General features: G+C 38.2%; 1 protein-coding gene across 1 annotated transcript; it reads left to right on the forward strand.

Moving 5' to 3' along the window:
- On the forward strand, positions 1–27994 carry LOC115215055 (F-box/LRR-repeat protein 6-like). The gene is made up of 11 exons (XM_029784196.2): positions 1–183; positions 6311–6453; positions 10164–10310; positions 14814–15003; positions 15446–15580; positions 15855–15983; positions 17262–17420; positions 22193–22290; positions 24256–24406; positions 25531–25679; positions 27738–27994. Exons 2-11 carry the CDS (start codon positions 6311–6313, stop codon positions 27862–27864), a joined length of 1428 nt encoding a protein of 475 aa, XP_029640056.1. The 5' UTR covers positions 1–183; the 3' UTR covers positions 27865–27994.

Genomic DNA, 27994 nt, shown 5'->3' on the forward strand with positions numbered 1-27994 from the left:
TTTGTCACCATGTGAACCAACTTTTCTCTATTTTCTTAAAAAAAAGAATTATGTTCAGAGTCTTAGAAACAATAAGCAACATAACCATCTTAGCATTATCATTTAGATTTACCAACTAATGCTTTAACATTGTCATACTTTCATAAATATAATATATTCGGACGAATTACATATCATTCTAAGGTTTGTGGCATTTTTTTTAAAGTACTTAAATGTTATTAAAATGCGGGAAATTGTCGAGCCTAATATTTATAGATTGATACCCTAGAAGCCTGCCATTGTATATATATATATATATATTATATATATATATATATAGTCAATAAAAAAGGGTAGAATTAATTAATTCGACCGAGAAATAGCCTAATTTTTGGCTGCTATTTCTAAAAAGCTCGGTGTGTTGTAAATTATTTTACTTTACCCTATTTTTATAATATATATATATATTTATATATTATATATATATATATATATATAATATATATATATATATATATATAGATATATTATATTATAATATATATATCTAATATATATACTATATATATATATAATATATATATATATATATATATAATATATATATATATATATATAATATATATATGTAATATATATAATATATATATATATAATATATATATATATATATATATATATATATATAATATAATATATAATATTATATATATATATAATATATAATATATATATATAATATATTATAATATATAATATATATATATATATTATGTAATATATATAATATATATTATATAAAATATATATATTAGATAATATATATATATATATTATATATATATATATAGGTAAACAGTAAAATTAAATACAGACATGGACAAGAACATGAACACCACAGAGATACGACACAAGACCACAGGCGGGACATTCGAAGCCCTCAGTCATCAGTCAAGAACCAGATCATCTTAGCAATTTCGGCTGATTAATCTTGAGATTGCTCCGATATGGCCAGCCCGCCAAGGGAAATCTAAGCCAAGCGCATTAGTCCCCTGGAAGAAAGCTTCGAATGTATACAACGAAAGGACGGAAAACGATCGAAGTACACAAACAAAAATACAGAATACGTGACACCATAAGAATACAAAAACGTAAAAACAATAACGGTAAAAATAAAAAATAAACAACAAAACAAAACCAGGACGTAGACAAGGGTCTTTCGACAGGACGATTTGAGTAGGGGCTGGCTTGTGAAGTTGTGCCTAAAGGCCACGGGGAGACGAACACATACGTGTTGCTTCTGAGGCTGCTGAAAACGAAAATATATATATATATTATATTAAATTAGAGATAAAAGCACTATTAGGCAAAATATATATATATATTATATTAAATTAGAGATAAAAGCACTATTAGGCAAATCAAACAATGAAAAACATAAGCCAATACATAAAATTAATTAATTTATATATATATATATATGGCATTCCTTCGATATGACTCGACGAATTCAAAACATATATATATAATATGTATATTTATAAAATATATACATGTGTGTATTATGAATAATCGGCAGAAATTACACTGAAGTCCCAAGATTTGTGCATTGACACTTACCAAAGCGAAACTCAGGTCCTTAAATCACAAATTTTTGCCGAATAGTAACCTTTTTTACTATAGTACTGGTACTTTCATCGATTCGGAAAGGATGACAGGCATAGTCGATCTCAGCGGAATTTGAACTAAGAACGTAGAGACGGACGAAATGCCATTAAGCATTTTGTCCGGCATGCTAAATACTTTCAGCATTTTGGTACAAGGCGAGTAGTTTCGGAGAAGGGCTGAGTCGATTAAATCGATTCCAGTGCTCTGCTATCGAATTAGGTGGGATACTCTTTTTTTTTTTTGGTTTTTTATTTGTTTCAGTCATTTGACTGCGGCCATGCTGGAGCACCGCCTTTTTAGTCGAGCAAATCGACCCCGGGACTTATTCTTTGTAAGCCCAGTACTTATTCTATCGCGGTCTTTTTTGCCGAACCGCTAAGTAACGGGGACGTAAACACACCAGCATCGGTTGTCAAGCAATGCTAGGGGGACAAACACAAATATACATACACATATATATATATATATATACATATATACGACGGGCTTCTTTCAGTTTCCGTCTACCAAATCCACTCACAAGGCTTTGGTCGGCCCGAGGCTATAGCATAGGACACTTGCCCAAGGTGCCACACAGTGGGACTGAACCCGGAACCATGTGGTTGGTAAACAAGCTACTTACCACACAGCCACTCCTGCGCCTGTTTATGTTTTCAAAATAAATGTTTACCGGTTGCTATTATTGAAAAGCGGTTAATGTTTACATCTTGACCCGGAAATGAACCAGCCCCCCCCCCCCAAATATTGGAATGGGTGTAAAACAATGTGTAGGAAAGGAATGAAAAAAAAAATGCGCGCAAAGCAACGACAGTGTAGGGAGAGAACTTGGGAAAATTCCCAAGATCCGCTTCGTCTCTGTGTCATCGCAAGTCGCTTCTGCTGTTCGTGTTTGTGTTTAAAACCGGTGTTACTTTATTTATTTTGCTAGCACTGATCGGCAGATGCTGTGATATTAACGGATCCTATCGTCCACAGTATTTTCTTTGTTAGTTTGTTAAAGAGCAGTACTTAAGAAAAGTGGCCCCGGTGCGTTCACTCGCGCATCCGCGCTAGCTAGTCGTGACTAGTCGATCCTACAACGGCTACCTAGCAAAGTAAGTAAAACACAAAATAAATAATTTTTTAAAACAAAGTAAATAAAACAAGGTCTCCACAGATAGTGAATTGCAAGTATTACTATCTGTGGAGATATATAGTAGTAGAAGTATTAGTAGTTTGACTGCTATTTCTAAATTTCGGTATGTGGTGAAAGAACTTTTTGCCGATCCCTTAATTATGTTTATATATATATAACGCAGAGTAGATGAAACCATGGCGACTGAAGAAGGGGAATTTTCCTTGTGTTATTTGTCCTGTACTCTATTTTTTCGTTGTTTAAGAAAAATGTCCAGTTCCTTGGTTTTGTGTTTATATTTTCGTTTCTCTTTGTGTTCGACGTTTTTTTTTTTTTGGTGTCCTGTACCCATATATGCATGTATATATACATGTAGAGGTAGGTACCTACATGTATGTATGCATATATGCATATGTTTTATTTATTAATTATATATATAGGCGCAGGAGTGGCTGTGTGGTAAGTAGCTTGCTAAACAACCACATGGTTCCGCGTTCAGTCCCACTGCTTGGCATCTTGGGCAAGTGTCTTCTGCTATAGCTGCGGGCTGACCAATGCCCTGTGAGTGGATTTGGTAGACGGAAACTGAAAGAAGCCTGTCGTATATATGTATATATATATGTGTGTGTCTGTGTTTGTCCCCCTAGCATTGTTTGACAACCGATGCTGGTATGTTTATGTCCCCGTCACTTAGGGGTTCGGCAAAAGAGACTGATAGAATAAGTACTGGGCTTACAAAGAATAAGTCTCGGGGTCGATTTGATCGACTAAAGGCGGTGCTCCAGCATGGCCGCAGTCAAATGACTGAAACAATTAAAAGAGTAAAAAAGAGTATATATATATATATATATATATATATATATATAGATAGATAGATATAGATCTATATTATCATCATCATAATTCATATGTCTATCATCCATGCTGGATGGTTTGACAGGAGCCGGCCAGGTAGAAGAATACCCCCGGCTACTGTATCTGTCTTGACATAGTTTTTACGGCTGGATACCCTTCTACAAATCACACAGACCCACACACACACATATATATTTAAGTAGTTGAATGAATTATCTTAGTATGGATAATTCGGTTAACCGATACCCGGGTAGCAAATTCACGTCAGAAAACACGGTTGAAGCCACATGCCAAGGGCAGAGATCACGTGCTTTCGTGTGGAAATTTGTGTGTTTTTTTTTACTATAAATAAATGAAACAATGGAGTCGAACGACGATTTAACAAAATTCCTTTATTCTCGACATATGTTTCGAAGACTGCATATTCCTAATTTCGAAGGAATAAGGGGTGCATTATGCCGCCTTCTCATCTGGAAAGACAAGGAACTTATGTCAGCATCATGATGAACAAAAGCTTTTAGATGACTGCCCACACGGAGTCCATTGTGATAATATATATATATATATATATATAAGTTTTCTTTTATTTATGTGTGTGAGTGAACCTTTTCTGATAGCTTTCATTCTTTCACAATGGAGTGCTGCTCCCATATCTGGGACAGTGCTGCTAATGTACACACAGACATCATTGACTGTGTTTTTTAAAGACTGTACACTCTTGGAGTGGCTGGCGTTAGGAAGGGCATCCAGCTGTAGAAACTCTGCCAGATCAAGATTGGAGCCTGGTGCAGCCATCTGGTTCGCCAGCCCTCAGTCAAAATCGTCCAACCCATGCTAGCATGGAAAGCAGACGTTAAACGATGATGATGATGATATATACATGTGTATATGTAATTTTCTCTGATTTTTCAGATTTTTTGTATGCTAGACTACTGGTTTTAAATTGATATTTAAATTAATATTAATTTATCTCCCTCATTATTTTATATATATACATATATATATATATAATGTATACACCCTCTCAGAGGAGGGATACTGATGTAAAACCCGTGGTTTCATATAATTGCTGCTCATCTCGCTAATAACAGACAAGTGGTACTCTTGATTTAGAAACGTTTGTTACTATAATCTAACCACGAGGGGATGGCTCTTTGTTGTCACCTTATTTGTCATTTTATTTACTGAAGGTGTTATTGCCATGGATGAGACCTAACCAGTTGGAATTTTACAGCTATGCTTCATATCATGCAGACCTGCAGTGAGACTGAATAGTCATCTGAGGGGTCATCATCATCATCATCATCATCATCATCTTTTAATGTCTGTTCTCCATGTTGGCATGGCTTGGATGGTTTGTCAGCAGTTGACCCGCTGGTGAGCTGCCTGGGTCCCATTTGTCTGTTTTGGCATTGCTTCTATGGCTGCTTACCCTTCCTCGCCCCTATCACTTTACAGAGTGTACTGGATGCTTGCATGTGGCACAGGAACAGGTGCTTTTTGTGTTACACCAGCACCCACAAGCCTGCAAGACTTGGATCTCTTGGCTGAGAGTGGGATGTGGAGGACATGCCAGCTTGCATGGACAACCTTGACTTTTACTTAGCTTGATGTATCTTCTCAAGCACCAGTCACTGAGAAATACTCTGGACAGTGAGGAAGCATAAGGAGATGGAAATCATCTTTGTCGATGGAGTAGCCAGCACATGTGTGGGTGTGTGTTTCATATGTTATGTATGCTATGCATATATATATAGGCGCAGGAGTGGCTGTGTGGTAAGTAGCTTGTTTACCAACCACATGGTTCCGGGTTCAGTCCCACTGCATGGCACCTTGAGCAAGTGTCTTCTACTATAGCCTCTGGCTGACCAATTCCTCGTGAGTGGATTTGGTAGACGGAAACTGAAAGAAGCCTGTCGTATATATGTATATATGAAATCAAAATTGAAATCGAAATCGAATTGAACCAGCCAGGACCCCTGGATTGGTGGTACGTAAAAAGCACTATCCGACTCGTGGCCGATGCCAACGCCGCCTCGACTGGCTTTCGTGCCGGTGGCACGTAAAATGCACCAATCCGACCGTGGCCATTGCCAGCCTCGCCTGGCACCTGTGCAGGTGGCACGTAAAAAGCACCCACTGCACTCACGGAGTGGTTGGTGTTAGGAAGGGCATCTAGCTGTAGAAACATTGCCAGATAAGACTGGAGCCTGGTGCAGCCTTCTGACTTCCCAGATACCCGGTCGAACCGTCCAACCCATGCTAGCATGGAGAACGGACGTTAAATGATGATGATATGCGTGTGTGTGTTTGTCCCCCTAGCATTGCTTGACAACCGATGCTGGTACGTTTATGTCCCCGTTACTTAGCGGTTCGGCAAAAGAGACCGATAGAATAAGTACTGGGCTTACAAAAGAATAGGTCCCGGGGTCGATTTGCTCGACTAAAGGCGGTGCTCCAGCATGGCCGCAGTCAAATGACTGAAACAAGTAAAAGAGTAAAAGAGATATATATATTTATATATATATATATATATATAAGAGATGCAGCACAGAATTTTGTCAGTGAACAGGTCGCAGTCTGAAAGCGACGAAAATATTTTGGTTTAAGGTTTCAATTGTTTTGCCCAACTACTTCATTTGTATGTCTTTAAAACACATTTGTTTATTAGAAATTTCTTTCCTTTAAAACCAGATGGAAACCAAAAAAAAGAAGAACAACAAGAAAAAAAAGAAGAGTGCCATTTTGGTTACACAGTATACAGAATGGCCATCCAGTGATGATTCCTCAGACAATGACTACATACCAATGGATGACTCTGATGAAGAACAGTTGGTGTGAGTAGAGCCGAGAAAATTGACATTCGTACACTTTTGTAGTTTAAGAGACCAAGGGAATTTCACTGCGTTACATCTTACTGGTTATCTTAACCATGTGTTGTAAATGTATATATATATATATATGACATTTCCTTGTAGTGTTATACTTAATGCAATAATCTTTCTTGTAATACAGAAGTCTATGAGCACCAAGGAATCAAATATTTGCACTTTCAGTCCACAATCATTATCCTCATCCTTTTACATCTACTTCCTATGCTGGTATGGGTTGGGGGGTTATATCTTGCTCGGAAGTTTCAGTCGAGCTAGGTCTTCCTTGCTGAGGCTAACTTTCTCCCTTCCTCCCACCAACCTTGAAGACTGGAAAAGTAAGGAATAATGTAACCAGTATTATTTACTGGTGCCTCTTCATGGTCACCCAGTCTGCTAGAGCTAATGGCCAATTCTTTAAATCATGGTGTATCATCTTAAAACAGGAAGGACATGTTAGATAATCTAGTCTTGTTTATACTTCATAAATATGAAGTAGAGTGGTCATGGATGGAATGCCTTTGACTGTTATTGTGCTTATTACTACAGCATCAGAATTTGCACATGTCTCATTGTTGTGGTAGCATGAGAAAATAACTAATGCACAAAGAATTATAAAGAACTAGCAGTATCGCCCGGCGTTGCTCGGATTTGTAAGGGAAATAACTATATAAGCATTTTTAGAGAGTTACTTCCCTTATTTAATAGCAAAAAAATGGGAAAAAAATGATGGTAATTTTTTTTTTTATCGTACACTCATCGTAGACGCGCACTAATACCCAGAAGGGCTCGATATGAATCACGACTATAAGATACCCGGTTTTGGTTAAACTGCACTGCAAAATGTGGGAGTAGTTAGGAATCTAAATCGAAGGGGACAGACACACAACTTCACTTTTATATATAAAGATGTAGTTGTTTTGGTTTTCCATCTTCTGAGTTGCTTTGAGTTTTGTCATCATCATCATAATCATCATCTACAGGTCTGCCTTTCTATGCTTGCATAGGTTACACAGGTCCTCTCCAAAACAGCATCTTACCATTTGTTACAAACTGTTGTCATCTTTGTGAAGTTCACCATCCTGAGGTTGACTTTTACAGCTTCTGCCCATGTCTTCCTCTTTCATAGTTTCCTTTTATATAGATCTCTTGGTGCTTCTTTATTCAACTCTCATCATTCAAACTCATTGCAAGTTCACACCTATACAGTCTTCAGTCATGCAAAACTGTCTGCTTCCTCTTATACATACTTTTTTTTTTTTGTCATGCTCATGCTCACTAACTGGAAGCACTCCGTCGGTTACGACGATGAGGGTTCCGGTTGATCCGAATCAACGGAACAGCCTGCTCGTGAAATTAACGTGTAAGTGGCTGAGCACTCCACAAACACGTGCACCCTTAATGTAGTTCTCGGGGATATTCAGCGTGACGCAGAGAGTGACAAGGCCGGCCCTTTGAAATACAGGTACAACAGAAACAGGAAGTAAGAGTGAGAGAAAGTTGTGGTGAAAGAGTACAGCAGGGATCACCACCATCCCCTGCCAGAGCCCCGTGGAGCTTTAGGTGTTTTCGCTCAATTAACACTCACAACGCCTGGTCTGGGAATTGAAACCGCGATCCTATGACCGCGAGTCTGCTGCCCTAACCACTGGGCCATTGCGCCTCCACACTCACTAACATTACACATCCGTCACAACATGCTTGCTTCTTTTCTTCCCCACCTTCAAACATCCTCTGTATTCATTGCCGACATCTCGCTACCATGAAGCATTGCACTTAGTATACAGGTGACATAGAATCTACCATTCGGGCAAAGAGAGAATTCCTCTTGTGAACAATAGAACAGCTCCCTAAACTATTACTTTCTTGTTCTTATTCTGGCCACCCTGCTTTCAGAACACTCTTTTCTGCAGCTGGTTAGGTTGCCTAGGTTACAGGGAGATACCATCATATTTTCCTGTATAATTACTGACTGTGTAAACATGTCGTGTAACAATCAAATATTGTCTCTATTTTCCCCAAGTCCTGCTGCATTTCACATGAAATTTTTAGTCCTCTAAATTCACTTTGGTGTATAAGCCAACCTGTGGAGGCGCAATGGCTCAGTGGTTAGGGCAGTAGACTTGCGGTAGTAGGATCACGGTTTCGATTCCCATACTGGGCATTGTGAGTGTTAATTGAGCGAAAACACCTAAAGTTCCATGAGACTCCAGCAGTGGGTGGTGATGATGCCTACTGTACTCTTTCACCACAACTTTCTCTCAATCTTTCTTCTGTTGGCTTGCTTGCTTAGCCAGCGGAGTGGCGTCATTTGAAGGCTAAAACAATGTGAAGCGCATTGTGACCAGCGATGTGTAGCAACATCTGATAGCCTGGTCGGTCACGGTGATCATGGTGGTATAAGTCAGCCTACCTTTTTTTGCCTTCAGATTTTCGTCTGAAAGATTTAACTTGTATGTTGGAAAATGTGGTATGTTTATGGAATCTTCTGGACATTGAGAAGAGTTTATTTTACGAGTGGTCTATCTGCTAACTACTCCTGTACATCTGCCACAAGCAATGTATTCATTGTCAGCATCCCTATGATCCTAGAAAACCCCTTATGCACTCACAGTTCACACAAGGCACGTATGTGACTCTTTCTTACTCTTTTTCTACACACTGAGCACAGCTGTTTCCCTGATGGTTAGTACAGCTAGCCATCAACTGAGCGTGAGTAATGTGGGCCATGCTTTCACTGATTACCTTAAGATGTAGTCATGAGCTGACATAGACACCCAAGAGCCACTTTTGCCTCTTCCTTTTTAATCCAGTGATGTATTCAGGTTGAGATGGGGCTTCTCCAGCTACCAGCTGGTACTAATCAATTACTGAGTAGATTGGAGCAACATGAAATAGAATGTCTTGCTCAAGGACACAATACACTGCCCACTTCAAGAAATTGAACCCACTGCTTTATGAATGTCAGCTAAGCACTTGCACCACTAATTCACATGCATTTGCAAAGATAATGCAGTAAGTGTTGTAGATAATACAATAAATCCACGAGTCAGTTACTCTTTTACTTGTTTCAGTCATTTGACTGTGGCCATGCTGGAGCACCGCCTTTAGTCGAGGAAATCGACCCCCAGGACTTATTCTTTGTAAGCCTAGTACTTATTCTATCAGTCTCTTTTGCCGAACTGCTAAGTTACGGGGACATAAACACACCATCGGTTTTCAAGCGATGTTGGTGGGGACAAACACAGACACACAAACACACACATATATATATACATATAACGACGGGCTTCTTTCTGTTTCCATCTATCAAATCCACTCACAGGGCTTTGGTTGGCCTGAGGCTACAGTAGAATACACTTGCCCATGGTGCCACGCAGTGGGACTGAACCCGGACTCATGTGGTTAGTAAGCAATCTACTTATCACACAGCCACTCCTCGTTTTTTTCCACACTTTTTTAACCCTTATGCATTTAAGCTGGCCCCATCCGACCTAAGTCCTACTTACTTCATGTACACACTGGCCAGATCCAGCCTCTCACAACTACCCTAATATGTCACATCATCAAAATCTTGAAGCAAAGAGATAATGCATGATTAATTAAAAAAAGACAATGTGAATAAATAAGCACTTACATTTGACAGAGTAATTAAAGGGTTAATTAAATATTTTCAGATTACGCAAAACGAAACGACAGAGAGTGACAGAAGACAAAACCCCTGTTGTACACTTCTCTCATATCAATGCTGTGCCTATTGATGTTTGGGTTGAGATTTTCTCACGTTGTGTGGAATTGGAAGGTGCCTTACCATTTCTTGTCAGGTAAGCAAAAGAAACTTTATCAAAAGTCCGTTCCCTTTTTAAATTTTTGTCTACATTTTTTCATTTGTTTTAACATTGCCAAACCTTCAAGTCTGATTTAACTGGGTTTAACTTGTGAACACATCTACTGGAAGTCAAACAATATTTAAATATATCTATATATTCTTTTATTTGTTTGTTTCAGTCATTTGACTGTGGCCATGCTGGAGCACTGCCTTTAGTCGAACAAAGTGGCCCCGTGACTTATTCTTTGTAAGCCTAGTACTTATTCTATCAGTCTCTGTTGCCAAACTGCTATATTTCAGGGATTTAAACACACCAATATTGGTTGTCAAGCAATGGTGGGGGACAAACACAGACACACAAACATACACACACACACACACATATATATAAATATATATATATATATAATATATATATATATATATATATATATATATATATATATATACTATATATATATATATATATATATATACTACAAGCTTCTTTCAGTTTCCATCCACCAAATTCACTCACAAGGCTTTGGTCGGCCTGAGGCTATAGCAGAAGACGCTTGCCCAAGGTCCTATGCAGTGGGATCATAATCCGGAAGCATGTGGTTGGTAAGCAAGCTACTTACCACACATCCACTCCTATATACATAAGTATATTCATCCAAAATATATATCATTATCATCATCATCGTTTCATATTAAGCATGGGTTGAATGACAGGTTTTGGCAAGTCAGAGAGCTGGCCAAGCTCCAATTGTCTGTTTTGGCATGATTTTTTTTATGGCTGGATGATGCCCTTCCTAATGCCAACCATGTTACAGGATGTGCTGATGCTTTTTATGGGTTCCCAGCATAGGTTCTTCTATGTGGCACTAGCCCCTGCTAGACAAAGACCTCTTGGCTGAGAGAGGAAGTGGGGGCACAACCATAATGGATATGCTTGCACATCTATATAGCTGTGATTTTACTTAGCTTGACATATTTTTGTATATGTACCTACAAGCAAAACGCCCCCCCCCCACTGCAATGGACAGTGCTGAGTTGTCAAACATTTAAGCCAAATGTTCTTAAAACAACTTGTCTGACCGTCCCATAGGCCTCCCCTTTGAGAAACACTGATTTAACCTAAATTTGAGATACCAGCAAAAGAAGAAATAAAGATAGACTTTTTTTCTATTCCGAAGAAAAACGATTTTATTCACACAAATATGCAACCGAAGAGTTTAAAGTACCAGTAATGATAAGGATGTTGACTGGGAGAACACAAACATGGTTTAAACAGTAAGCCTGGCAGGAGAAAACATGCCTTTAAGCAGTTCAAAAACAACAAAAAATGGAAGGTGCAGTTATGTACAGGTTGATGGAAGAAAAGCAGGACAAAAAGGGCTTTATCGATTGCATTCTCACCTGGAATCGAATTTTGTAATATCTTCAAAACTTATACACACCCTGATATTGTTGGTATCTACATATCAAATTTGAGCGCAATTGGATGGAGGATGCCCGAGATCTGAGATGACACACACACAGACAGACAGAACAGATTTTATATAAGAGATGATGAATGAGCAAAAGCAGGAAAAATGTACAAGGAAAAGTTTTGTCAAAGCTGTTATTAGTATAATGCTTGAAAAGAAACGTAAAGGGTGTTTAATATTTTGGCTGCTTGTCAAATAAAGGTGTTGGAAAAAAAAGGAAATATAAACACTCAGGGGCCAGGTGGAGATATACTGTTCTATGGGGAGAAGTTAGGAATAAAGGAAGAGGTAGGTTGTTGTGTTTATGTATAAGAGGCTAAATGTGTAAGGAGGTGGGATTAGGGGGCAGTTATGAGGACATGGTGGTTGTCAGGGGTGTTTGGAGATGTCCAAGAGTGAGAGAAGGGGTGTTGGGGAAGAAAGGTGAATATGGGTGAGTGTGATATAGCTGAGAGGGAGGTGTGTAAAAAGAGAAAATAGGATAAACAGTGAGGAAAACAGTGTAATTGGTAAGAAAAAGAAATACTAATATAAAAACAGGTAGAAGGTCAGGATAAAAGGTATAAAGACAAAATATAGTGTTATGAAATATAATAAAAATGAAGAGGCTTTGGATAATATGTGAAGAAAAAGCAGTATATGTACATATGTATGTATATATATATAAATATATGATATATATGATATATATATATATATATATATATATTTAGTGTAGGAAGAAATGGAGCTGAACGAAGATTTAACAAAATTCCTTTTTTTTATTTTCTACATATGTTTCAAAGGCTGTTGTGATTTTTGCTACCCAGGTATCGGTTATCATTTGAATTATCCGTAATAAGATAATTCATTTATCTACTTCAATATATATATATATATATATATATGTATATATATATATATATATATATATAGCTAGCTATAGAAACACTGCCAGATCTGACTGGCCTGGTGTAACCTTCGGGCTTGCCAGACCCCAGTTGAACCGTCCAACCCATGCTAGCATGGAAAGCGGACGTTAAACGATGATGATGATGATGATATATATATATATATATTGGGTTGGCAAGAAAGTAATTTCGTTTCTCACAAATGGAGTTATGATTTTTTTTGTATGACTTTTGTCAATGTTATGAATTTTTCCTTTTGACATTTGATAGCCGTCACTTTTAGCTTACTTTTGAAGCAAATTGCATGTAATTTTGTTTACAGTTGTTTGTTCAGTGTCTATTTTGACATGGAGTGCAAAAACGCTCATTTTTGCCGTATTTTTTTGCTTTTTATTTCCATAAAGGCAAGAAAGCTGCTGAGGCTCACAAAGAGATATGTAAGGTTTATGGTGTTGATTGCTTAGCAGAGTGCATATGTCAGAAATGGTTTAAAAAATTTCATTCTGGAGAATTTTCACTCAGTGATGTCCAATGTTCTGGTCAACCTACTGAAGTTGATGATGACCTAATCAAAGCCGTAATTGAATCTGATTGTCATATTTGTGTGAGAGATTGCAGAGGTATCACACGCAATAATTGAAAATCACTTAAAATATCTTGGACTCATTAAAAAGCCTGATATTTGGGTTCCACATAAATTGAAAGAGATTCATTTAACACAATGAATAAATATTTGTGATATGCATCTCAAATGCAATGAAATTGACCTTTTTCTTTTAAAGGAAGCATCACTGGTGATGAAAAATAGATTATCTACCATAACATCAATTGAAAACGATCATGGTCCAAGCGTAACGAACCAGCACAAACCACGTGAAAAGCTGAATTGCATCAAAGAAAGGTCATGCTGTCAATTTAGTGGGATTACAAAGGTGTTGTGTATTTTGGTTTCAAGGAACCAAACGATCAATTCAGATGTTTACTGTCAACAATTAATGAAACTGGAGGAAGCATTCAAAGAAAAATGGCCAGAATTGGCAAATCGACACGTGGCACTTGATCAACAAGGGAGTTCAATGCTGCTGCCTGCATCTGTGTCTCCTGTCGTGAGGTAGGTTCATCTGGGACTCCCGACAAGAAGAGATCCAGTTTAGTTTTAAAGAAACCTACATCCACACCATGTAAGTCTCTCAGGCATTTAGGGAGGATGTTAAAGAGCTGTGGTCCTCTGTAACCCAAGCTGTTGCAGTATCTGGACCTGTATTTTGATGGTGATGTTGGAATCTTTGGCACCATGCAGTGGCGCCCCGTTCTGCGGTTGGGGTAATTTTGAATGCCAAAGTTTGTACAAGACCCTCCAGAATTTTCCAGACGTATATCACCGCATATCTCTCCCGTCTCCGCTATATATATATAATCATCATCATTTAGCGTTTGATTTTCATGCTGGCATGGGTTTGGTGGCTTAACTGGAACTGGTAAGCCAGAAAGCTGCATCAAGTTCCAGTCTGATTTGGCATGGTTCTATGGCTGGATGCCCTCCCTAATGCCGACCACTCCAAGAGTGTAATGGTTGCCTTATTTGTGCCACCAGCACAAGTGCTTTTATCATCATCATCATCATCATCGTTTAACATCTGCTTTCTATGCTAGCATGGCTGGACAATTTGACTGAGGACTGGCGAACCAGATGGCTGCACCAGGCTCCAATCTGATCTGGAAGAGTTTCTACAGCTGGATGCTCTTCCTAACGCCAACCACTCAGAGAGTGTAGTGAGTGTTTTTACATGCCACTGGCACCAGGGCCAGTCAGGCAGTACTGGCAATGGCCACGCTATACTATACAAAGCTGTGTGTGGCAATTTTAGTCCAACCCCCCCACCACCACCACTTGACAACTCATGTTGGTTTGTTTACATCCACATAACCTAGTAGTTCAGCAAAAGTGATCAATAAAGTAAGTGCCAGACTTAAAAAAACTATTCTGAAGGGTTTTCAGCTAAACCCTTCAGTGTAGTGCTCCAGCATGGCTGCAGTCCAATGACTGAAACAAATAAAAGGTATTTTACCAGATGCTTTAAGCTCTTTTTTTTTTTTATGTTCTTCTTTAATCTTCTGACATTTTCTACATTTCAGAGCTTCACAAGTTTGTCGAACGTGGTATGAAGCATCAAAGTGCCCAAGACTCTGGCAAAACATCGACCTTACATACGGCTGGATAAAGTCTGTTGATTCCACTTTGAAATGGCTCAGTAAGAACCGTCTTCTACAATGCAAGTCTCTTAACTTGAGTGGATGGAAAAATCTGACTGCCGAAGGACTAAGAGTAAATTTAATTTATTTTTCTTTCGGTTTACTAACAGCTAGCCCTCCATCAGAATGTTTAGTCATTAAATCATCATTTTAGCAATTCATACAAATGTTTTAGGCCTATTAATTTATTTAGCCCTTTAGCATTTAAACTGATTCTTCTCTGGCCAAAATATTCTTCCTGTTTTATGCTTAGATTGGCCAGATCTGACCTCTCACACCAACCCTATGATTCGGGAAAATATTACCTTACTTGGAAATAAGTGAGGGTTAGAAACTGGAAGGGCATCTGGTTGCAGAAAGTCTGCCTCAACAAATTCCATTTAAAATGTTTGTTAAAGCATGTGCTCAACCACACACACTTGCATACATACACAAAATAAATAGAGATAAGTGATTTCTTTTGAGTATATGCTACTATTTGCTATAATGTGCATTTCATTTGGTCATTTTCACAGGCTGTTGCACTCAACTGCCCTAATTTAGAAAACTTGGATATATCAAATACTGCCAAAAAGCTACAGAACGAAGGTATAAATGCTATAACTCAGAACTGCCCCAAACTTTCTACAATTAATCTTCTAGATTGCAAAGTAAGTTCCTCTGAATTTTATATGTGTATAAGATGTAACACACATACATATGTGTGTATGTATTTATGTCTGTGTGATGTGGGGGTGTTTGTGTAAGTGACTTTGTGTGTGTGTATTCCTGTAGATGTTTGTGTTTGAATATCTTTGTATATTTATTCCTTCATTGGACACTAAACTCTGCTTGCAAAGTTTTCTTCCTGAATTTCTTTCTAAGTTTTATTTTTCGTCCGTTATTGAAATTTGTATTTAATATACTGTTCTTTTATTTCCCCAGTCTCTTGAAAAAAATCATGTCCCATTAGAATCACTTCTGGCAAATTCATCCAACAGCCTTACTCATCTCACTTTTGGTGGAATTGTTGTTCAACAGCAGAAGATTAATGAGTTGTTTAATACTCAACTTGTAAGGAATGCTGCCAACTATTTTTTTTCTTTTAAATTACGGAATTTTTATTGTAGTAGTAGTAGTAGTAGTGATTTTATTGGTTCCAACCATAGCTGTCCTAGCATGTTGTCTGACCATTGCATTGTTTAAGATAGAAATATGTGATTTGTGGGAAATTTTAGCTGCTGCTTCTAGTAAGTCAAGAGGGATGGTTCCCAACCGTTTGACTATCACAGATGTCCTTTATATAATTTTTTCACATTTAACCCAGCTATATCTTGCCCAAATTGTTTTACATTCAAACTGGTCAGATCTCACTTCTTACACCTACCCTGCAATGTCTTTCTAAAAATATACACATCATTGAAATCCAAAGGCTGCATGATTCATTCAAAACTGAATAAATATGCATTAGATTTTGACAGTAATCTGAATGCGAACAGGTTAAGACAGAATAGTGTGATTTGAACGAGATTTGGCTGCTTTTTCTAGTAGATCAAGTGACATCTTAAAAGAGTGGCTCCCAACCATTTTGCTATCAATGATTCCTACTATTTAAATGAATTTTTCCCACTGACCACCTGAGTTCTGTAAAGTGTGTCTGCAAAATAAGCTGATTTTATTGATTAACAACAAACACTTTTCCCCAGCTGTAGAGTATATGTAACAAAAGAACAAATGCCTTTTTCTACAGCTCCAAAGCTTTATGAACCATTTCAGTAGATGGAAACTGAAAGATGGTTGTCATGTATATATAGGAAAATGTTACCTTGCTTGGTGACATGAAGGGCATTTAGTCATAGAAAATTTGCTTCAACAAATTCAGTCTGAATGATACAAGCTTGGAAAAGTGTTAACTGATGATTTAACGCTTTTTAAATGGCGCTTTTTATTTTAATACTCTTTACTTGTTTCAGCATGGCTCGTGTGTGTGTATATATATATAATAACTAGCAGTATCGCCCGGCGTTGCTCGGGTTTGTAAGGGAAATAACTATATAAGCATTTTTAGAGAGTTACTTCCCTTATATAAAATCCGAGCGAAAAATGGATTAAAAATGCGGAAAAATGATGGTAAATTTTTTTTTAAATCGTAGACTCATTGTAGACGTGCGCTACTACCCAGAAGGTCTTGATATGAATCACCACTATAAGATACCCGCTTTCGGTTAAACTGCACCGCAAAATGTGGGAGTAGTTAGGAATCTAAATTGGAGTAGACAGACACACACACACACACACACAACTACATTTTTATATATAAAGATATATATATATATATGTTTTTTTTTTCAGATCAACTGTCACAATCTTGAGGTTTTAGAGCTCATTAATATTTCCTGTACTCGGCTCAACATCGATATAGAGAAGTTCCAAATTTCGCTCCGCAAGCTGTCCAAACTTGCCATTATAAAATGTCCGCTTGTGTCTCCCAAAGTTACAAAATTACAAATGGTAAGTGATGCGATTTGATTCATTCACTTATTCATATCATTGTCACCACCACCACCACCATCATCATCATCGTTGTTGTTTTAGCTTTTTTTTTTCCTTGGCACGTAAAAAGTACCATCCGTTTGTGGCCGTTTGCCAGTTCCGTCTGGCACCTGTGCGGGTGGCACGTAAAAAGCATCCACTACACTCACGGAGTGGTTGGCGTTAGGAAGGACATCCAGCCATAGAAACACTGCCAGATCAGACAGGGCCTGATGCAGCCTTCTGGCTTCACAGACCCCAGTTGAACCGTCCAACCCATGCTAGCATGGAAAACGGACGCTAAACGATGATGAGTATGAGTTATGTGGGTTTTCGTCAGGCAGTCCTTTATAGCTGGTTGCCCTTCCTGCTACCAGCCTTTCTTAAAAATGCTTCATAGTATGCAAAGCCTTGATGCTCCTGTTTAAAAATCAAAATGCTTTGTAGGAGTGTGAAATCAATCCCAATATTTCCTTTGTATATTATTTTATCAACTATCATTTATATGTATTGAATGAACAAGGGCTATGTGCATCTGTATGGAATATTTTGTGGTAAATAGAGAGAGGTAGGTGGGGACCCATTTGAAAATAAAAAACAAAAAGCTAGTTTTGAACAGAAATTCCTGTATGTATATTGAAATGTATCCTGTTTGTTGTTGTTTAGCTTCAGTTCTTGCCCTGATGAAACAGGTATATGGTACCAAGGCGGCGAGCTGACAGAAACGTTAGCACGCCGGGCGAAATGCGTAGCTGTATTTCGTCTGCCGTTACGTTCTGAGTTCAAATTCCACCGAGGTCGACTTTGCCTTTCATCCTGTCGGGGTCGATTAAATGAGTACCAGTTACGCACTGGGGTCGATGTAATCGACTTAATCCGTTTGTCTGTCCTTGTTTGTACCCTCTGTGTTTAGCCCCTTGTGGGTAGTAAAGAAATAGGTATATGGTACCAAGTATTCCACCTATGACCATCTCGTCTTTTTTGTATAGCCTTTGTCTAATGTGCCTTTATTAATATTCTATTTTCTTAAGACAGTGAGGTGTGATTTGCAAAAGATTTGGTTGATATATCTATCAGGTCGAGTATATTGAGCTGAGTGCCTCAATGTTAGCAGTACTGCCCTTCTGGTGGCACTAGCATGCTGAAATGAATGCTAGTGTTTAGGGGGCAGTGAGGAGGCGGTGATGTACCAGAATTAACATACTAATTTTTACCTCACATAATAAAACTAGTAATGGTTATTAAAATAAAATTAGAGCTTTTCAGGCATAGGGAAGTCATTAACTTGCAATTTATAAAATAAATAAGGCAACAACCTGGCAGAAACGTAAGCACGCCGGGCGAAATGCTTAGCGGTATTTCGTCTGCTGCTACTTTCTGAGTTCAAATTCCGTTGAGGTCGACTTTGCCTTTCATCCTTTCGTGGTCGATAAATTAAGTACCAGTTGCATACTGGGGTTGATCTAATTGACTAGTCTCCTCGCCAAAATTTTGGGCCTTTTGCCTAGAGTAGAAATGAATATATAAAGTAAATTTACAGCTTTTGGTTTTATTGATTTTTTATTATTTCACTGTTAAAAGCTTATAAAGTCCACTTTTTGAGTAAAATTTTTAGATTATCACCCATGTTAAGTCAGTGATGCCCCATTTGCCACTTAGGTGGGTGCTAGGCATAACAACTACGGTGAGCTGGCAGAATCGTTAGCACGTCGGGCGAAATGCCTAGCGGTATTTCGTCTGCCGTTACGTTGTGAGTTCAAATTCCGCCGAGGTTGACTTTGCCTTTCATCCTTTCGGGGTCGATAAATTAAGTACCAGTTACGCACTGGGGTCGATGTAATCGACTTAATACCTATATCTGTCCATGTTTGTCCCCTCTATGTTTAGCCCCTTGTGGGTAACAAAGAAATAGGCATAACAACTACTTAAAACTGGGGTGCTACAAAATCAAAAAAGACTAAGTGGTTAGAGTATCGATCTTTGGATTATGCATACTCTAAAGCCTATGGAAGGGTTGGGGGATCTGTTTATGGTTAACATCATCACTATCATTTTACACCTGCTGGCGAAGATTGGAGAATTCAACTACTCCTAATGTGCCTCACTCAAATGTTTCATTTGTGGATTCTTTTTTTTTTTCCGGGCAGATACCTTTCCTAACACAAACTGCTTACAGAGAGTAATGAATGCATTTTTTTCATGCCACTAGCACCATGAGTGTTGTCTAGCCACCAGTAAAGCTAGAGAGTCTCTATTTGATTCATTAACCACTTTATAGATTGTATTTTTTGTGGGTGTATTTTTACATGGTGTGGTCACCTTGCAACTTGTAAAACTAAAGAACTCTTCATGATTTCAAGAGAAATGAAATATGATGTTCACACATTCTTGTCTTTCATAAATGGGTCACTAATCATCATCATCGATTCAACATCCACTTTTCTGTGCTTGCATGGGTTGGACAGAATTTTGTTAAAGCAGATTAACTACGACTCGATGCTTTTCCTGTTGTCAGCCCTCACCTGTTTCTAGGCTAGGTAATATTTTTTTTTATGACCAGATGTGGGAGATTGAAAATGAATAACACTGCTTGCATGATGATCAGGCTCATTTACATCTCATTACAACATGAGGTGAAGGCAAGGCGACAATAACACACACACACTCACACACATATATGTATAAATATATATGTATATATATATAAATATATGTATGTATATGTATGTGTCTAGCATATTGAAAAATCTGAAGTTTCAGAAAAAATTATATTACATACATATAAGAGGGAAGACCTGTAAGTGGACATCCATTATGCTAGAAGAAGATCCACTATGGTCTTACCACTAAGAAAGGAATGTTCTTGAGAGCATTCCTTTCTTAGTGGTAAGACCATAGCGGATCTTCTAGCATAATGGATCTCCACTTACAGGTCATCCCTCTTATAGTTGTGGCTGTGTGGTAAGTAACTTGCTTACCAGCTGCATGTTCCAGGGTCAGTCCTACTGCAGAGCACCTTGGGCAAGTGTCTTCTACTATCAAATCCACTATCAAATTTCCGTCTATCAAATCCACTCACAAGGCTCTGGTCAGCCCGAGGCTATAGTAGAAGACACTTGCCCAGGGTGCTACACAGTGGCACTGAACCCGGAACCATGTGGTTGGTAAGCAAGCCTTTTACCACACAGCCACTCCTATGCCTACAATTTGATCTCAGAATGTAAAGACCGACAAAATAGTACTAAGCATTTCGCCTGGCATGCTCACGATTCTGCCAGCTCACTGTATCATTATTGATTGGGAGGTGGCTGCTAAACAACCACAACGCTAACAATTACAACATAATCTGCAATTCCTGAACTATCCTCCTTAAGCTGCAGAGGTAAATTACAAAAAATACTTAAGTAATCTAAAGCACACAGAGCTCTGCTTTTCTGACCTAGCAGTATCATTGTCAGCTGCTACAAAGAGAGAAACAGCTGTAAAGGAATTCAACTATTGGATCAGGTTATGATGGTCATAGTACAATTGATTCATGATAGAGTATGCTTAGATGGCATGCAGTTTGGTTTCATGCCCAGAAGAGGTACTATGAATGCAATCTTCCTAGTGAGGCAACTGCAGGAGATAATTGGTTAAGAATGAACCACTATTCTTGCTATTTGTTGGAGAAGGCACTTGACAGGGTACCAAGTTCAGCAATCAGATGATCAGTTAAGAAACTTGGCATGGATAAATGGCTTGTGAGGGTTGTACATGCCACGTGTGGAGGCGCAATGGCCCAGTGGTTAGGGCAGCGGACTCGCGGTCGTAGGATCGCGGTTTCGATTCCCAGACCAGGCGTTGTGAGTGTTTATTGAGCGAAAACACCTAAAGCTCCACGAGGCTCCGGCAGGGATGGTGGTGATCCCTGCTGTACTCTTTCGCCACAACTTTCTCTCACTCTTACTTCCTGTTTCTGTTGTACCTGTATTTCAAAGGGCCGGCCTTGTCACTCTCTGTGTCACGCTGAATATCCCTGAGAACTGCGTTAAGGGTACACGTGTCTGTGGAGTGCTCAGCCACTTACACGTTAATTTCACGAGCAGGCTGTTCCGTTGATCAGATCAACCGGAACCCTCGTTGTTGTAACCAACGGAGTGCTTCCACTCCACATGCCACGTACAAAGAAGCAATAATTAAAGTAAGAGTCAGCAACAATTACAAGACCTAAGATATGTATAGTCATGGCTGTGTCGTAAGTAACTTGCTTACCGACCACATGTTCCAGGTTCAGTCCCACTGCAGTGCACCTTGAGCAAGTGTCTTCTACTATAGCCTCAGGCCAACCAAAGCCTTGTGAGTGGATTTGGTAGGCGGAAACTGAAAGAAGCCCATTGTATATGTATATCTTTGTGTATCTGTGTAGAAATTATTAGCCATGTTGCTAAATCACCTCCAGTTTAAATCTAAGAAGTGTTTTATTTTCCAAGGCAGAACTATTTGGGTCTTTGATACTGAAGCAGCACTTCCAGCTTAAAATTAAAATGTGTTTTATTTCCATAAAGATCCCTGTTAGGTTTCCATGCAAAATTGCCTGCAGCTAAAAACTAAGATGTATTTTATTTTCATAAGAGGAACTATCTGGGTTTTTTATACTGAAGCATCTCCTGCTTAAGATGTATTATATTTCCATAGAAGTCTCTTTTGGGCTTCTGATACCAAATCTCATGTAGCTTTAAAAAAAAAAATCTTTTTTTTTTTTTCCATAGGAAGAATCAGCTGGGTTCCCGATGCTAAAACACCTTTCTTTAAGTTTGTCTGACAAAAATTCAGTGTTGACTGAAACAGCTCATAATATTTTGAAAAGGTAAGAAAAATATTCCTGATTGCGTATTTTTATGAGGATAAGTAAGAAGTGCAAGTGTCGCTCGTGTTCAGTCTCACTGCATGGCACCTTGGGCATGTGTCTTCTACTATAGTCTCAGGCTGATCAAAGCCTTGTGAGTGGATTTGAGAAATAGTTTGTATCTCCCTATCTTGATATCATGTCATCATTAAAAATAAATAGGATCTTTTCTGTTTGGTTGCCACTTTTTAATTTCTTCAAGTTTGCTCCAATTGATTTCATATTTGGTGTATTGTTGTAGTTTTGCTTTGTGATTATTGGCATGAAATTCATTTTAGCCTTAAATCAAAAAATAAAGAGTTAATAGGTTTTAAAGTTTGCAAATTCTGGGTAATTTTGACCATTTGAAAGCTACAGACATATAGGTGCCTGTTTCCATAGTAATAAACCAAGCTGTTACCAAGCTCCTTACTTGTCTTTTGTTGTTTTGTCCAGCCATGTGGTCATTTTACCCTTACTAAAAGCTTAAATACTTGAGATAGGATGTGGGCATGAGCTTTGCTAAAAGTAACAGCTATGTAGGCCTTAACTCAAACACTAAGTTACTATTTTAGTTTTTTGTTTTTATATAATTGTATGAATTCCTGCTGTATGTAAAAATAATAAGTTCACAAAAATTTTCCAAAAAGTAAAAAAAATTATAAGGGGTTATATGGCTTGTGTAAAGCAGTATTCCACCAATATTTCATTTGTTTAGAGATTGATATTAAAACATGTGCTAGAGCTGCAATGATAGAGTGTAGTCACACAGCTTCCACATACTTTTCTAACTGGGTAAAAATTTATGAAACTTTAAACCTCTGTAACTTTTTTAAAAGATTTTTTCTGGAACAAGTGAATTAAGACCCAAGATTCAGCTTCAAAAATTGTATCAATAAAACCAAATTTGTAAATTTTCACTTCATTTTAAAATTTCAAAAAGTTCAGCCAAACAGAAAAGATCTGATAAATGTCATACTTTTATATTATTCAGTGTAAGCCTGTCTGGTTATGGAGAAATTAACTTGCTTGGAAATGAGTAAAGGTTGGCAACAGGAAAGACATCCAGCTGTAGATAATCTTTCAGTGTATGCAACACTGTAAACACCTATACAGTGAATGATGGAATTTTCCACTCTGAATATGTCTGTCCATCCATCAGATGCACAAACGCTTGCATACAGATACACGCACATGTTGTGATTATAGGTGTTCCATATTGTTGACTATGCTTTGATATCTTAATTAAAATATGAAATGCAAAGGAGAAAATGTAGTTTTTAAATTGTTAAATTTCATCTTGAGTTTCTTCGTGGCTGAAATTGCAAATGTAAATTTGTGGTCATACTTCACAATTTCTGTAAGTGCAAAATCCCATAACTTAGAATATATTCATAGGTGTAGAAGTGGCTGTGTGGTAAGTTGCTTGCTTACAAACCACATGGTTCCGAGTTCAGTCCCACTGCATGGCACATTGGGTGAGTGTCTTCTACTATAGCCTCGGGTCGACCAAAGCCTTGTGAGTGGATTTGGTAGACGGAAACTGAAAGAAGCCCGTCGTATATGTGTGTGTGTGTGTGTGTGTGTATATATATATATATATTTTTTGTGTCCGTGTTTGTCCCCCTAGCATTGCTTGACAATCGATGCTGGTGAGTTTTATGTCCCCCGTAACTTAGCTGTTCGGCAAAAGAGACCGATAGATTAAGTACTAGGCTTACAAAGAATAAGTCCTGGGGCCAATTTGCTCAACTAAAGCCAGTACTCCAGCATGGCCGCAGTCAAATGATTGAAAAAAGTAAAAGAGTAATTATGTTGGGGCTGCCTATACACATATGTGTATATATATGTGTGTGTGTGTGTATACTTGTCCAAATTTGTGAAAATGGAATTTACATTCTTTCTTCGAGAAGTATAATTACTGTTGCAATATGTTTATGTTTCCAGATTACTAAAGAACTCACATAACCTGGAAATCCTTGAACTTGATCAGTTTTGCAAAATCACACCAGAAGTAATTAATTATGTTACGTCTGATAAACTTAAATTCCTGCAGTTGTCCAGGAACGCCATTATTCAAGATGTTTCATTAGTTCAGGTAAGAATCAAAGAATTAATTTTTACTATGGGAATATTATTTTAACCATATGCAAATCTATTCATTTAACCCCTTTACTGCGGAAATCAGATATATCAGCTCAAAATTTCATTACCCTTAACTGGGAGAAGCAGTTTTATATACCAATCTATCTTTTGTTGAAGAATGTTTAAAACTATTTTTTATTGAGATATGTCAAGTTTTTAATCAGGTAACGTGACTTGCAGAAACTACAAATTCTAGTTTTTGGTACATATTTAACATCGTTACTAGAATAATCGTCGTTTAATGTCCTTGCAATCATTGGTACTCTACAAAGTTGAGGTGAAACCTAGAATAGGCTTTAGCTCCCATTGCTTTTCCATTTGGAGAGATGCTGCTGTTGCTATACACACAGACATGGTAGCCCACATCCAGAAAAGGGCCACTTGACTGAATTTCATAAAGTCTGTTATTAATAATTCTCCAGCCTCTCACTGTTTCCTCTTTCTGCCTTTTGTACTGCTTCTATAATGACCTGTTCTCAGATTTGGCTAGTCACGTGCCACCATTATTCTGTCATTCCTCTTTTATTTTTGTCTCTTCTCATCACCCATGTTGTATCTGATCTTGCAGTCCCACACTGACCACCAAATTTGTCTTACTTGGAACATCGGCCTTCAGGAATGACATTCTTTGTGTGATTCCTGCAGTTAACTTGAATAAGTTTGTCAAGTACAATAATAGCAACAGTTTCATCAATATCGTATGGCGATCACCCTTTGCAGGACTTCCAAGTGTGCCTGGAGGGAGTGAAGAAGGCATCCTCAAACCAGAGGCCTGGCCTAAATGCCCAAAGAGCCAAGTGACAGTGCAAAATTGGGCAATAGATCAACTCTGCCCATTCATTATCATTATTTAATACCTGTTTTCCATGCTGGCCTGGATTGAATGGTTTGATAGGAGCTTGTCAGCCAGAGATCTGCACCATGTTCCAATGTGTGTTTTGGCATGGTTTCTACGGCTGGATTCCTTTCCTAGCACCATAGAATATCATAATATTCAGTACGATTTAGTTATTATCAATATTGATTTTTGTTAAAGGTTATAGTGTCAACAGCTATTCTCTTTCTCTCATATTTCAGTTCTCCTCGACTTTGGAAAGCTTGGATCTATCAGATATTGTACCTCGTCATCGGGTAAATGAATTACTAAGTGGTTTAGTCCAGCCTCCTGGATCTCAGCTATCTCGATTAGATGTCTCCAACTCTCAGATTTCTCTTGAAGTTCTCCAGTAAGTAATCACCAATTTATCTCTAGTTTGTTTACACAAATGTGCAGCATATGATAAGAAATTTGCTTTCCATCTACTTGGTTCTAGGTTCAGTCCCTCTGTGTGAAACCTTGAGCAAGTGTCTTCTACTATGATAACTCTGGTCTGACCAGACTTTTGTGAGTGGATTTTGTTGATGGAAACTGAATGCAACTTGTTTACTTGTGTGTGTGTGTATATGTGTCTCTCCTTGTTCTCACGTCATGTGATAGTGCAAAATGATACAGGCATTGTTATTCATTTCTAGACCTATGTCTGGCCATGGAGTGATATTATATAGCTAGGAAGCAGGTGAGGGTTGTTGATGGGAAGGATATCCAACAGTAGAAAATCTGTCTTAGTAAACTCTGTTCTACCCATGCAAGCATAGAAAAGTGGACATTGTAAAATATAGATTCAACTAATTAGATCATCTGTTGATTTTTGGCTATTAGAATTAAATTGTTTGATCGATTGGATGATCTGTTCTTTTGAATTAAATGATTGACTGAGATCCTAGGTCTCTTATGAGTTGTATCACTCATAAGGCCAGAGCTTAATCCAGTTTCCTTGGCATATAAATGGCTGAAATTACAACATCCCCTCCCCCAACTGCCCTGAACGGGGCACTGATCTATCATAAGGTTAACTTTCCAGCTATTGCTGGGACTCATAGCTGAGTAGATTGAAGCAGAATGAATCAAAGTGTTTTTGCTCAAGAACACAATGCACTGCCTGACCTGTGTGGGTGTTGAAACCAAAATCTTAGAATCATTGCTGCAAAACCTTAACCGCTTGACCACTTGCCTTCAGTGTATAAAAGGGTTAAATATTTGGCACCCTGAATGTAATTCTCAAGGAGCATCACCATAACACAGCATGTGACAATGTGGCAAGATTGGACCTTTAAATTCTAAACACGATCCAGCTAAACATGATTCCTCACAGTTTCCACTTATCCAATTTTAGTCAGATGGCTTGGATCAACCTGAAGCTGTGGTAAAAAATATCGCCCGAGGCACCACATAGGGAGGTTTTAGTCCATGTCCTTGTGATTATAAAGCAAGCTTAACCAGTCTGCCATGCTGTATCCATAAATACATAAGTATTGATACTCAACCCACTGACTTGCACAGTTGATCAAAATGCCAACTGAACAAAACACTAATCCGGTTTAACTTGTCTGTAAAGAAACTTGTATTGATCCTTGCACGTCTCTACATAAAGTCATAATGAATGGTTTCTTTCTATGCTTTGTAGCACTCATTGCTTGCGTGTATGCATGCATCCACACACGCACACACACACACACACACACACATGTAATTCTTGGGGCACTGGGATATATAACACACTGCCTAAATTACCAATCTTGAGAATTCAGGTACCATAATATGGGGTGAATAGGGACAATAACCGGGAAAGTCGCCTGGCCCCCGTGCCGGTGGCACATAAAAAGCACCATCCGATCGTGGCTGTTTGCCAGACTCGTCTGGCACGTAAAAAGCACCCACTACACTCATGGAGTGGTTGGCGTTAGGAAGGGCATCCAGCTGTAGAAACATTGCCAGATCAAACTGGGCCTGGTGCAGCCTTCTGGCTTCCCAGACCCCAGCTGAACCGTCCAACCCATGCTAGCATGGAAAGCGGACGCTAAACGATGATGAACAATGATAAGTTCAGATGACTCAAATTGTGCTCGTTTGAGTCAATTTGAGTCATCTCAACTTTATTGTTCTAAAATATTTTTCCTAGTTATTGCCCCTTTTCACCCCTTAGCCCCTTTTCACCCCGGATTACGGTATACAAATGTATGCATGAGACACACAAAACATACAAAGCTGCATGCATACATACGTGCAAAAATACCCTGTTGTTGATGTTGAAATTCTAATGAAGGATCCTTGTATATAGGTCAGAAACCAGCTCTTTCTCTTTTGGAAATAAATCTTGAAATATAACTGAATAATGACATTCATACATACATACATTTGTACATTATATGCATATTTCTTACATTTGTGTTTGATCTTCTCCCAGGTTACTCCTCAAGACGCTACAACATATGAAATACCTCAACATTTCTTATTGCCGTGAGTTACCCAGAGGAATTAAGCGACTTCATATTGATAAAGAAATTCAAGACTTACGCAAGAGACTTCTTTGAGATCTTCATGCTGTATGTACATATATATGCTGGCATGTTGACAGGAAATCCTTGCATACATTCCTCATAGTTTTACAGAATGTTCTAGGTGTATTTATTGTGGTATCCTTATAAAAGAAGTTGTAATGTC

This window comes from Octopus sinensis, linkage group LG8, assembly GCF_006345805.1.
Source record: "Octopus sinensis linkage group LG8, ASM634580v1, whole genome shotgun sequence".
Classification (NCBI taxonomy): domain Eukaryota; kingdom Metazoa; phylum Mollusca; class Cephalopoda; order Octopoda; family Octopodidae; genus Octopus; species Octopus sinensis.